The sequence below is a fragment of the Coturnix japonica genome, chromosome 4 (genome assembly GCF_001577835.2).
Source record: "Coturnix japonica isolate 7356 chromosome 4, Coturnix japonica 2.1, whole genome shotgun sequence".
Taxonomy (NCBI): Eukaryota; Metazoa; Chordata; class Aves; order Galliformes; family Phasianidae; genus Coturnix; species Coturnix japonica.
In genome coordinates this window covers 62,763,601-62,778,180 of record NC_029519.1, presented here as the reverse complement: position 1 = coordinate 62,778,180, position 14,580 = coordinate 62,763,601, and the positions used below count along the sequence as shown (strand labels likewise).

Here is a 14,580-nt window from a genome sequence, read left to right as displayed (position 1 = left end):
AAGAGCTCAGCATGAGACACTGTAATAAAGCATCTGTTAACAGGGGGGTTTAAGAAAGAAGGGAACAGACCCTTTAGCGTGTTCTGTCATTACAGGACAGGGGAAAAGTGGTTTCCACATGATGGTAGATGTAGATTGGTCATGAGGAAGTTTTCTATTCTAAGGAAATACTGACACAGGTTGCCCAGAGATGTGGTGGATGCCCCATCCAAGGTCAGGCTTGACAGGATTCTGGGCACCCTGGTGGAGCTGTAGGTGTCCCTGCTCACTGCAGAGCCAGGGGGTGGACTAGATCACATTTAGGGCTCCCTTCCAACTCAAATGATTCTGTGGTTCTATGGTTATGGCATTGAAGTTGGTTGGATGATGGTTTTTGGTCCATGGGCAGCACTGGGCCTTGTGGTAATCCCCAATGGACGTGGCTGTGCAATGAAGTTTCATCTTTATCAAAGAAGTTTTCCCATTCATTAACAGCAGCTGGGACAAAATAATAGCTTTTTCTTTACCACTTGAGCCTTTACTAACACCGTTCTCATCTTAAAATAGAAAGTATTACCTGAGCCCTGTGGCTTCAAATGAGCTACCAGTAAAGAGGGCACTTGCTTCCTCAGATCAAGACAAGGTGTTTTCCTAGCAGATTCAAGGAAAGTTTATAAGCCTTAATAGACTGAACTAAAGAAGGAAAGAAAGGAAAGGAAGAGAGGGAGGAAAGGAGGAAGAGGGGGAGGGAGGGAAGGAAGGAAGGAAACAAGCAAGCAAACTGGGGGCAGCTGAGTATGCTAGTTCATATGGAGACCACGTGCCATTTGTTTTACTGTCTGGAGATGAAGAGATTCTGTCATACAACTAGAGAACCTTTGACCTTGTTGATGCAATGTCAGTATATACAGCTGTGCAGACAGGACAACAACTATGACTCTACAATAAGCTAATCAAGGCTTTCTTCTACACAGACATTCTAATCGTTTGGCAAGTTTCTGCTGCTTCTGCTGACAGATGCTTTGGATTTTGTGCCATTAAGCTGACAAAATCCCAAACACTAAGTACAAAACATCCCAGAGCTTAAACAATCTGAAGATGTTCACAAATGAAGAATAAACTAAACTTGTTAATGTTAAGGAACATGTCAGGGATGGTTAAACACCATCCCAGCCTGAGCCACCATGTAACCAGGACTTTCCCTATGAGAGGACAGGCCAGATGATGCCAGCAGTGGATTATAACTCCCTGGCAAGTCTGGGGTCATTTTGGCACTGCGTCTTTTTAGAGACTCCAGTAGATGTTGAATGACAGCTAGAAGCTCTGACTCACCCCTGTAATGGTCCAACAAGCCATGAGACACCAAGCTCACACTCTAGCAATCCTTGAGAAAACAGCCAACTAGTGTATCTTCATGCTCCCCTTGAAAATAAGGAAAGCTCATCGTAAAGCAGCCCAGCGTTCACATTGTAGGCAGAATCACAGAATGGATTAGTTTTGAAGGGACTTTAGAGACCATCCAGTTCCAAACCCCTGAAGCTTTCTATTCACTAGGTTGACCATTGCCAATCTCTCAGCCTTTCTTTACGGGAGAGGAGCCCCAGCCCAACAGATGATGTGTGGCAGTGAATCAGTACACACGGCCTGCAGCTCGCTCAGCCACTGGGTGTCACCCTTTATCCGAGAAAAATTGCAAATTTAAGCTGACAAGAATCATAGAATCTCTCGGGTTAGAAGGGACCCCGAGCATTATCGAGTTCCAGACCCCTTGCTGCATACAGGGCCACCAACCTTCAGCTGTGATAAAAGATCAGGTTGCCCAGGGCCCCAACCTGGCCTTGAACACCTCCAAGGACAGGGCACCCACAGCCTGTTCCAGCACTTTACCACTCTGTAAAGAACTTCCCCCAGTGTAAAATCTAAACCTTTCCTCCTTGAACTTAAAACCATTCTTCCTTATCCTATCACTATCTACCTTTGTAAAAAGCTGATTTCCCTTCTGTTTATAATCCCCTTTTAAATACTGGAAGGCTGCAGTGAGTCTCTTCACCTCCTTTTCTTCTGCAGGTATAGCAGAAATGCTAAGTCATAGCTTGAAACAGTGATTGAGCACCTGGTGGGAAGGCAGGGCCAACCCAGGGCAGCTCAGGTGCATGCAGTGCACCTAAGTGACTGGAAAATTATAGAGCCAGGACTGACCCTTCCCCAGACCTCTCTTAAGGGTTGGCAGTGAAGGTGTTTCTGCTGGGGGTCACTGTAGAGCTGAGGCCTTCTGAAGACAAGCAGATTCTTTTTTTTCTTCTTCTTTTTTTTTTCTTTTTTTCTCTCCTGTGACCACAGCTGTTTTATTTGAACAAGTCCTTGCTTGTTGCAGCCTAAGATCTTTCTATTCGGCTGTCATTGCTGTACTTCCTGTTGTGTTGCATCAGGATAGACAAACCCAGCTCCCTCAGTCTGTCTTCACAGGGGAAGTGTTCTAGTTCTCTGATCATCTTTGTGGCTCTTCGGACACTCTCCATGTCTTTCCTGTACTGGGGGTCCCAGACCTGGATGCAGTACTCTAGATGGGGCCTCATGAGGGGAGAGGGACAATCACCTCCCAGTCTCTGCTGTCCACTTCTCTTCTGATGGAGTCTAGGTTACCACTGGCCTTCTGAGCTACAAGAGCATAATACTGTTTTATGTTTAGGTTTTTCATTCTCTAAGACCCCCAGGCCCTTCTCCACGGGGCTACTTTAAGGGAGTTCTTCCAGCCTGTACATATATCTGGGACTGCACCAACCCAAGCACAAAGCCTTGCACTTCATACGTTGACCCTGATCGGGTTCATACAACCCACCTTTCAAGTTTGTCAAGCTCCTTCTGAAATGCACTTTAAGAAAATATTCCTTCACTCACAGTTAAGAAACAAAGTTCTTACCTCTGCCTTATCTTCTGTCAGAGTCTGATCTCATCACACGCAGAAATACATGGAAGGTTTCAAAACTGATTTTGTGCTTTTTAGCCATGAAAATGCATTCAACATTCCCGTTGCAATTAAAATTCTGGTCTGGCCAAACATGAACAAAATCAATACAAGATGTTTTTTGCAAGTATGTTTGGAAAAATAAAATAAAATAAAATAAAAGAAGTTTTGCTTTGTAAAATCTATGGATGCCAGGAAGTCTGACTTGAGAAATTTTACTTCCTCTTTTCTCATCTAGTGAACAGGAACAGCATATGTGCTTGTCACAAGATTTGTGCTAAATATGAATGTTCTTTACACCCTTAGACTGTGCAGGTTTAGAGAAGGGTATTTTAGGAGGGTTTCCATCAGGTGACACCAGGACAGGGCAAGGTCTTTCCCCCATGAAATCCTGCAGACCCCATTGTGCACCCAAACACCTCCCTGCCCCCAGACAACCTGATTGTCAGTGCACCGCATCCTCCGGCTCCACTGCACATGAGAGGTATCACATCCTCTCTCCAGCTCACGCACATCACATGCAGCAGCCGCAGGTCCTCTCACTTCCATCAGGTGGGGAGGGCAGCTGCACAGCTCCTGGACACCAGCCACACCAGGAAGGTTAAGAACATTAAAAGATGAGGCATTTATTAGGTTGTCATATTAAAGTCACACATAGCAAGTGTTTTGATGCCTCCTATAAATAATGATTTACCCCACAATATCAGTCTTCTGAGTTTAAACAAGAAATGACCTATTTCAGTGACAGTTCTGGTAATGCGGTTCTTTCTCAATGGTTGTGCAAGTTCTGCTTCCTATTGTTCACGTGCAGCATTACCAGCTTCCTATAAATAATAGGGGTTTTCCTGCAATATTACCATGTGACATACTCCTTGATACCTACAAAACTACATTACAAAGTTGGTTGCTTCCTAACAGCTGCAGAGAGAGCAAGAAGATATATTGTATAATTTGACAGACAGTGGTGCAACTGAGAGAACTTTTTGTAATTAAATGGTAATAGACTGAGGCATCTTCTTTTTGTTTTCTTGCACTCAAAGCTGAAAGAGCTCATGATAAGAAAATATGATTGAGGTGTATATAACTATAGTCCAGAAAAGCTAAACAAATAATACAGCTTGATATGAATACAGTAGAAACAAGAATATTTTAATAGTATTAAAAATCATAAATTCAGATATTAACTGTTATTTTGAAGACTATCAGTGGTGAATTCCATGAAATCATAACTTAATGGGTAAATGAAGGCAAATGGCAATGTAGGGCACAGTGAAGTACGATGGATATTAAACAGGTATTATGACTCCAACTTCCAGCTTTTACCCAGGACAGTCTCTGTCTCTGCCTAAGGGAAAAAACTTGCCAGAAATGAACACAGACCTGGGGTAACCACCAGGCAGGTCTGAAGGTGTAGAGATGCTAATACCCCTGACATCTATTATACTGGCTTACAAACAGTTATAAATAAGAGTTTTCTTCTTGTTTGTATTATTTATTTAAGTCTGAAGGAAAACAATCCCTACCACATTTACTCCACAACATCCTCATCAGAGCAAAGATTAAGTGCACAACATTAATATTCCTGATGGCAATGAATAAATATCTTTATTACTTTCAAGTATGGTTGGAATCAATGGAATGCATCCAAAATCAAAGCAACGTGAGTTGAAAAAATAAGTTCAGTCACTAGGAAAATTTCTCTTTCATTCATTATGTGATAATAACAAAACTTCTGACTACTTGCACGACTAAAATAAGTAACAGCAATTTAGGAAGGTTTCACAGCATTTTGTGAGGACCTAAAAATACTGTAGAAAACCTAAAGAACTCTGATTAGCGAAACCTAATGCAAGATAGTCAAGTCACTTAATCAGAGGTTGGGTTATGCTACTAGAAAGTGTGGCATCACTTTGCTCCTCGTCTGTTTCAAAGGAAGGTTGAAGCTTAATGCTAATAGCCGCCCTTAGGTTAGCCCAGAAAAGGGCACGCTTGCTCCTCTCCTTTGGCCACTCCAGGTAGGTTCTCTTTGCCATGAGAACCTTCAGCTTGTGGTACCTCGCAGGGATAACATATGAAGGGAATGGCGGCTTTTCCAGCATGAAAAGGAAAGAAGGGATCAGGATTAAACTGTTGAAGTTCTCACTGAACAACTTGTGATGGGCAAAGTACAGCTCGTAGTGACACCACTCGCTCTGCACAAAGTTGGGGGACAACACAAAGATGGACTGTAGCTCTTCTCAATGCAATTAATGATATTCTCCACAATGCTTTTGCCAGGGATGAAGTTCCTCTCGTGCTGGCACAGCCGGATGCTGCCTTCCCCCTTCTCCAAATTGGGGATCAGCTCGTTCTTCACCCATAACGAATCGCGTTCACTGTAGGAAATGAAGGCATGAAACTGCAGAGCGGTTTCCCGCTCCTCAGGGCAGTCGTGCCAAGCTCTCCGCTTTGTTTGCGTCCACTGCCACAGCATCCGCACGTACCACGGCACATCCAGGTAGATGCACAGAAAGGCCACCACAGCCACCAGCACCAGGGTCACTAGTAGAGCTGTCACGAGCAGCAGAGTTGTGTTACAAGCCAGCTCGGTCAAGTGGAAGTCCTTCAGCTGCGTTCCGCTCAAGTCTTCAGGGTACTTGCACACGTACGCCGCTGGCCAGCCGGACAGCTTGCCCCCAGACTGCCTTTCCAGGCGCAGGAAGTCCTGCAGCTCACACGAACACTTGAACGGGTTTTGCCCAGCTTGTAGCTCCTTCATGCTCGGGCAGCTCTCAAAGAAGTGAGCAGATGGGGTGAGGATCAAATTCCTCTCTATGTTCAGGATCTCCAGGCCAGTAAAGGCCCCGCACCCTGGCAGGTCAGCCAGCCTGTTGGATGCCAGGTTCAGCTCCTGCAACGACTGCAGCTCAGCAATGCCCTTGGGGATGCTGGCAATCTGGTTGTTCTGAAGGTCCAGTTGATGATATTGACGGGCAAGCACTCAAACACGGACTCTGTCAACTGGTTGGAGGACAGGTCCAGCTCTGACAGAGAATCAGTCCACTGGCAGCGCACCTCAGCTCTACCGTTACGCAGCAAGTTGCTGCTCATGTCCAGATACCCTCAGTGATCTCATATGGCTGGTCATGAGGCTCACCTTGGAAAGGCTCTTAAATTTATTCCTACGCAAAATAAGTAATTCTAAATTTAGCAGAGTGCTACAATTTTGGAACAGTTCATCTGTCAGGGCATTACGGGAAAAATTTATATACTGAAATGAGCTTGCTTTTTCTGGGCAAAGCATGTGTGGCATACATGCATCATAGATTGTCAAACTATCAATATTCATCTCTGAAAACATTCTGTATAGAATATGCTGGTTGAAATAATACAACTTATTTCGAACACGCTCCAAAGTTAATGCTTTCATCGAGGCACCCAAAGACAGTACTTGTTCCAGAGATCTTAAAACAGGTGCATATTTATATTCATTCATCTCCACCACTGGTCCCCGAAAAATCAGATTTCTCACAGTTAAGTGCTCCACAGGTGAATCCCAAATGAGTAGAAAGATTTGCAGAATGATAGTCCATTCCAAGTCCACAGAGTCAAGCATTAGATCTGTTGTTTTGATTTTCTTCAGAAGCTCTAAAGAAGGGGAGGGAAAATATTTGTGGCTCAAGGTATATTTTAAGTTAACTATTTTTAAGTTTTGTGAAGTGCTCATTCCATCATATAAGATGGGAAAAATGAAGTTTTGATTTGCTGCAAAAACAATGTGAAGGTTCCTTGTATTTAAAGCTGTCAGACTTAGAGTCTCATACAAAGAAAAGTCTTCTAAGGTTAGGATGACAGTGTTCAGCTGCAAATGTGCTACATATCTGAAGTCTGACCTTCGTATCATCGTGGCACTTAATCCTAGGTATTCCAAATGAAACATGGTCCCAAATTCCTGACAGACTGGCAAGGTAGTAAACTTGTTGAAAGAAAGATCTAAATGTCTAAGACGTGCAAGCATTTGACAGTAAGCTGTCCAAAGGTTATTGTGAGATACATCTAAGTATTCTAAATCTTGATTAAGTATGAAGACACTGAAGTCAAGCTCTGTAATTAGATTATGAGAAAGGTTTAAGACTTGAAGGTCAGGAAGAGTAATAAATTCCAATTTATTAATTTCAGAGATCCTATTATGTGATAAATCCAATATGTGAGTATGGAGTGGAATGTTTTTTGGAACTTCAGTTAGTAGATGTCCTGAATAGTTTGCAGTGATTTTATGTTCCACAGTTGTCTGGATATTATTCCAAAGTATGGATAAAAACATACAAGGGAAGATGTAGATCCTTGTAAGGGATCCCATTATGTGTCTCAACATTTTCTTGGTTCTTCAGAGAAACGCTAAAGCATATCTTTGTTTTCTGTTCAGTATGCCTCAGTAAGAAGTCCAACCTATCAGAAGAAAATGCATGGGCTTTTCTGAATTTGTTGAAATGTAATAAACAGTAAAATAAAATACAGGGTGAAAATTATATAATCACATATTTTTACGTATTTTCTCTAAGACATTACCAATACCATCAAAAATTGCAGTTATTGATTTTCTGAGTTAAGTAGAAACAAATTTTTACATATTGGTAGGAGTACAATCAGCGGTATGCTTAAAAAATGCAGAGATTTTAAGGAATTTCTCAATTATCTTCAGAAATTCAGAAAGAATTCAAACAGATAGCAATACAGAGAGTTGGACTAGATGACCTCTAAAGTTCCTCCAACTTTAATGATTCCAACTTTTCCTCCAACTTTAAGGATTCTACGTCTATAATATATTTTGGAGTAAAAGAGAACACAACAAGCCTCCCACGTGCTTTCTCCTTATACCCCATGTCCAGACACTCTTGGGGCAGACCTTCAAAAGTCCCATCAACTCCCATAGGAACCAGTGTAAAAGAAACTTCTTCACTCAAAAGAGGTAAAGGATGTTATTCACATCCCATAGAGCCAGGATATGGCCGTGGAAACCCTCAAAGTCAGCAGACCAATGAAGCACAAAGACATAAGTGTCTTTTTTCTTGCAGCAAGCCAAGAAGCTTGAGGAATTTTGCTGTAATTTACATGAATATGGTCATGACAGTGTATCCAAAAGCATGCTAATGGGAAAGCTGCGACATACCTCAAGACTCCCCGTAAGAAAGTGTTACACCAAATCTGAAATAAAACACTTGAAACTTCAAAAGATTCCAAGATTTCATACTGTCCTAAGAAATTTTCTACATTTTTCAAACCACCCCATAGTTGACAACTTAACAGAGAGTCTCTCTAGAAATCATTCTAGTTCTAAAGATCAAACAATCCTGGAGGAAAAATTTTATGGCTATGGAAAATAGTCCAGTGGAATGAATAAACAGTCAAAGCCAATCGACAATCTACAGAGATTTGGAAAGGCATCAGTCCTATCATGAAGAAATATGCACTGGGCCTTACTCTTGTGTCAAGGCAAGATGACACAGACAACACAGCTGTAACAGGCAGACACCCAGAAGTATGAATGACTGAAACTCTTTCAGGAGGGAAAGTATCCATTGCTTTTGTTTTATTTGGAGGGGAAAAAAAAAAAAATAGTTTTTAAAATTATTCCCCAAGGCAATTAGGAAATCTTTTGTTAATAAAAACTGCATGTCCATTCTTTTTATTTTCAGTTCTAGATGTAGTTGATAATAATTTGTTTGCTCGATATCAAAAGTCACTCTTTCCCTTTTGAGACTCCTGCAAAGCTTCATTAAATTTTCTTTCAGATAACTAAAGCAAAAAGATATGTAATTAACTTCACCAAGAGCAACAAAATAATGAATCATTAAAGTGTAAACCTACCTCTACAAAATCAATGTAAAATCCAACTGAGAAGTCAAATTCAGTCTTCAGAAAGTTATGCAAGGGTATCTGAGCACAGAGCAGATCTTAAATGAAACTAAACTTGTTGGCCAAAGTACAATATAACTTACAAGAAGAAACAAGACAAGGACCCAGTTTCCATCAAAGAGTAGCTGACCTTGTTCATCAGAGTCCAGGCTGGAAAAAGACTTAGTGAATCACAGAAGTTTTAGGGAGGTGATAAGTAAGGAAAAAAGCAAGATATTTTTTTCTGTAGAGAGACAAAAAGAAAAACCCCCTCTGGTCCGTGCTCCACTAGTAGGTGAGTTTTAATTTACAGTGTGTGCTTTTCTACACACTGCAAGAAAGGACAGCCTACACAGTGTAACTCTGACGTGTGCCAAACATAAAAAATAAGGTAGATATGTCTGGTGGAAAAAATGTTAAGATCAGCAGTAACCCATCCAACACTATTTATCAAACAATGGTATTAAATTAGAATTGGTTGAGAATGAAAACTGCCATACCAATTGTTTTTGTTTTTTTTTTTTCTTTATGTTGAAATTCAAGATACAATTGAGCATTTTCAGTGAAATTTCAGAAAGCAAGAAGCAGCACGAACACCTGAGATCTGGTAGATTCCACAACATAGACAACAAAAGGAAAAAACTAAACAAAGCAGTGACTATCACTCACCTGTTATGGACTGAATTTATCTCTGAGTGAAGAGCCAGCAAATGACTACTGCATACTCAGTTAACAACCTCAAAACAGGTTTTCAGACATATGTAATCTTCAAGCTGAAGAATCTCACACAAGATGCTTGTCCCTTGACTGCTACGCCAAGAAGTAGGAAGAACAGGTTTTTATGTAGAGGCTGCATAATGCTAAGTAACAACAAAATTTCCCTGCAGTGCAGTTATTAAAAGCATAATGAAAGGAAAATTTTGACAACCCAAACTTGAAGTACTTTTGCTTCTGCAACATTTAATTATCTGTATGGTTTAGGAGGAAATAAGCCGAGTTGCTGTTCTCCAAAGTGAGGTTATTTAAATATTTCTGCATTTCTAGCTTTGTCCATTTGTGTTGGTTACGAAGTTCATCAACCTCATCTCCTCTTTTGCATGCACAGAAAAGAGGAAGCAGAACTTCCATACACCACTTCATACCAAAACCTTGTGCAGAGCTCCACCCCTCTGAGTTATTTCCCTCTGCAAGCACGTTAAGCATGGTTTCACATTAGCAGACTTAAAAGCTTAGATCTCAGAAAGTATTACCAGGTAATCTATCAATTCTAAATGTTTACAGGTTAGTCATCTTTACACTAGATATAGCTTAGAGGCTTAAACCGGGGAAACACCACGCTGTATTTTAATTCAAAAGAATTGTTTAAAAAATAAAAACAAATAAAAACAAAAAAACCCAAAAAAACAAAAACAACAACAACAACAACAAAAACCCTGTTGATACAATATGACATGAAAGCTGTAGGGCAGCCATGAAGAATAAAGCAATACAGGGCAATCTAGTGATGGAGAAAGCCAGTAAAGCAGTCATCCAATTAAAGGTTTGAATAGGGGCAAGAACCTAGTGAGCCAATCAACAGAGCAGAATCAGTGTACTTCAGAGGCGGAATAGCTGAAAACACCTAATTCCCATGAGCCTCCATACTAATTTAACACGCTTCAGCAAGATTAATTAGCAAGGAAGAAAGAAGCTGAGTGAAATAAATGAAGACTCATTTCATCTTAATGATTTTTAAGATTAAATTCATGAAGTATGTAATGAATTCTTCAAGTATACGCAAACCAGAGCATCCTGGCTGATTCTGGATTCAGTTTAGAGCTTACTCCCCACCATAAAACAGCACCTTAGAGGAGATTTAGATGCAAGAAGGCATTCAGCTGAAGAAAATGAAGAAAAGAATATGAAAATGTATTCCAACAACTGGTGCCAAATATGTTTGAAGTTTGCAGTAGAATCCTTCTAAACTTATCTTTTATAGTTACCTTTTCAGTTTTGTAAGGAAGAATGTAACCTTTTTGCTTTGCTGGAAGAAAATTTTTCTTTCATTTTAAGATTGGTGAGAAGGACTGTTGTGCTGAAACCTGATGACAGCAAAGCATTCTGCTTTCCTCAGTGCAGTGGATCAGAGTAACTCATTGCCATCTGCTTCCTCAGACAAGACTGGGGATTATGAGTGTTTCTCAATAAGCAGCAAGAGCTTGACTGTCAGCTGATAGTGTCTTTTCTTCATCTTAAAGGAGAAGTTGCCACTGGTGAGCATTAAGCCATGAAAATGAATAGACTAAGGCTCCTGCCAACAGAAAAGTATCATAATCAAATAAAGAACAAAATTATGCAAACCAATGTCAGTTTTCCTGCCAGTATAATTACTGAAAAGTCTTTGCTGTGTAAAGAAAATCAAAAACACCATCAGCTTTCTTCAAAATTTACTCCAGTGCACACAAAGCTGCTAAAGGTACCTACAACTCTATTTGTAGTATGTCTAATTTCCTCTCCATCCTTCTTTAGCAGACTTTAAGGTACTTCTAAAACTGTTTTTGAATGTACTTTGGAGAAACCTGTCCCATAAAGAAGAGTTTGGAAAGAGTTAAAATAAAACCAACACTCCTGAATATTTCTGTTAATTCCTTAAGGGCAGAGCTTGATGATATTTTTCCTAATGCACTCAGGAAAGCTTTGTTTGAGGGTGGTTTCTGTTTACTGATTAAGTCATATTGCATGATATGAAAAAAAAAAGCGGTGTATTTCTGTCCATGCACTTTGAATACAGCAGCTAAATACTATCCTTTGTCCTGAACAGACCCTTACTCACACAGATATCTCATTCTATTCCTTAAGTTTATGCTGCTGCTGTTTTTTGGTGTGGTTTGTTTTGTTGGTTGTTTTATGTTTCCATTTTTTTATGTTGTTTTTGTAGCTGATGTTACCAATGAGCACTTATCTTCCTCAAGGTGCATTTCATGCTTCTGCCTACATGTTGTATTTACTAAACTAGGGAGGAACAGCAGCTACACTCAGCTGGATTTCAGAAGCTATTAGGACTTTAGAATAACTGACAAATCTCTCCAGTGGGAATGGCTAAAGGTAACTTGCATGTGCAAAACACTGAGTTCAAACATAGCCAAAGCAGTTTGACTTATTCAAGCATTTACTGAATGTTAATACAATTATTAGAAATTGTTAGTGTCTAGGTCGATGTTTGGTCATATCAAGGACATTACCTTCAATAGCAACTCTTTAATCGTCACAACTTACTCCCATGTGTCATTTAGGTAAACTGAATGCTAATGCCACAAGTCAAACTGTGATACTGCTGCATTTAATGCACAAGCCTGTTTTGTTTGGGCACAGACAGACACAAGGAACAAACCATGGAAGACAAACTGTGTTCCCCATGACAAAGATCCACCTTGCAGAAAACAGAACTTTCTCACTTATTGGTTTATCAGTGCAGCTTCCCCTCAAATGAACGGTGACTGACTGAAAATGATCATTACAGGAACTCTTGGTAAAGCCTTCTGAAATAAAAAATGTGTAAACACTGAGTAAAAACATAGTTTTGGGGGAGGTTTTGAACCTTCCCTTCAGCAGAATGCCTTGTATCCCATGGAATCCCACTTTTCCCTCTCAAGCACTTTTCCTTGGTTTGAATTGTCACAGCTGAGCTTCGGTGATGATGTTTTCTAAGATCAAAAATAGCCGAGCTCTCAGCAGGGCAGCCCCCAAGCGCATCCTGACTTCCATTCTGTCACGGTTTGTTCTTCTCTATACACACAACTTAAACATATATAAAACCTTGTTTGCTTCATTCTGTACATTTTCTGGGCTTTGAAGGGTGAACTCCTATGTTATCAGTTCTGTCTGTTGATATTATTGTGCATGTGAAAATAGCATTCCTGCAAGTCACTGAGATGACTAGCCAAATGCCAGGAATCTGCTGATATGGTATCTGACATCAGAATATATTTACATACACCCTTTTCGGATATGTGGAATGCATCAGCACTTACAGCTTTCTGTGTAAAACCAGCCACAAATACACATAACCTGTGTGCATGGAAAAGGGCGGCTACTTTCCCAAATGCACAGGTGTTAGTGCCAGCAGAGAAGGTGATACGGGATGTGAGGTTAACACCTGGCCCTATGCATGGGAAAAGATTCTTCTTGGACTGAAACTGTTTTTATATAACGTGTTCAGAGTTATGGCACAGGCTAAAATAATTGTTTGGAATACCCTGATACATCCCTAGAGAAAGAAGCCAGTCAAGTTCTTAGTTTCAGAAAGAAATTCCACTGAAAGAAACTCTGAAGCTTTTGAAGCTGCAAAAGAAATGGGCAAATCATATTAAGGCTGTACATCTTCAGTTCCCTGAAGATTATATGAGTCATACACTGACTAGTTGGAGGGGATGAAGGATGTACAGAAGGACAGTTGGAAGGGATGAAGGATGTACAGAAAACATTTATGTCCACACTCCTGAATAAAATGCCTGCAATTTGGTAATAGGTTCGTTGTATTCATTTTGAGGTTAAATGGAACAAGACATCTAAAATCTTGGAGAGGTGCTCACAGTTCTTGATTTCAAGTCAAGAGATTTCAGCCTGCTCAGACCTCAGTAAAAAAGTCACAATTAAAATATTTTGCAAATAATAATTTAAGATGGAAGGAGATAAAAAGGCAGACCTTCAATGGGGATTTCATTTCAATATATCTTTTCTCTCCTATGATGAAAATTTTTGGAAACTGTAATTTCCTGATATTTGATCATCTAAGTCTGGTATTCAAGATGGTAAACACTTGTCTTTCTGGGGACAAAGGCGAGACCTGTGATGATCTTCAGCAGTTGTGAATGTTCGTTGGAATCAAGCTATGTTTTCTTGAAGACAAAACTCAACCTACCAAGTCCTATGCCTAAACTATGTTCCTTAGAGCCTTTGTGGAAAAATACAGATCACAGCCTGAACAGGTAACTAGCCCATGAGAAAGGGCTCATGTTAGCTTGGGAATACAAGTGAACACTGCCTCTGATCAGATCATCGATCCAGTCTGTCCAGATCTCTCCACAGAGCTTTCCTAGCATGAAGCAGTTTCACAGTGCTGCCTAACTTGGAGTAATCTGTGAACATAGTGAGGGTACACTCAATCCCCTTATCCAGATCATAGATAAAAACATGGAACAAAACTGGCCCCAACACTGAGTCCTTGGAATGCAGCTGGTGAACTAGCACCAACTGGAATGAGTTCCACTCACTGTGACCCTTGGAGCCTGGTCATCCAGCCAGCTCTTCACACAGCGAACCATGCTCCTGTCCAAGCCAGCCTCTCCAGAATACTCTGGGAAACAGCGTCAAACACTTCACTAACATCCACATAAATCATCCACAGCCTTTCTCTCATTTACTATGCAGATTATCTCATTATAGAAGGAGATCACAGTGTTTTGATTATAAGCTTAAAATGAGATACATGTACAGGAAAAATAAAAATATAAAACTAAAGAAAAGGAGGAGGGAGAGAAGTCAAGTTTCTCAAGATGCAGCCATCGATTACGAAGGTAATTCTTGTGACATCTTCTTAGTTGCTTTCATCAAGAGAACTCTTTGGATCACGACAGTACCAAGAGTCAATGGGAATTACACCTGTCCACTCACTACTACTTCTTGGCTGCAAACAAGAAAAGGAAAAGTAGCTCATCCATATTTTTCTTTTCAAAGAAAAAAGTCCCTCTTCTTTCCCCATCCAGCCCTCTTTTCTGACATGG

At 40.4% G+C, this 14,580-nt stretch overlaps 1 protein-coding gene across 1 annotated transcript in view; it reads right to left on the bottom strand.

Moving 5' to 3' along the window:
* Positions 1-3,545: 3,545 nt before the first annotated feature.
* LOC107313817 (toll-like receptor 1) overlaps positions 3,546-14,580 on the bottom strand; it is a 15,648-nt gene continuing 4,613 nt past the window's right edge. The window contains 3 exon segments of the mRNA XM_032444609.1: positions 3,546-5,171; positions 5,174-5,905; positions 5,908-6,044. Of these exon segments, the coding sequence (XP_032300500.1) occupies positions 4,807-5,171; positions 5,174-5,905; positions 5,908-6,044 (1,234 nt within the window). The 3' untranslated portion in view covers positions 3,546-4,806.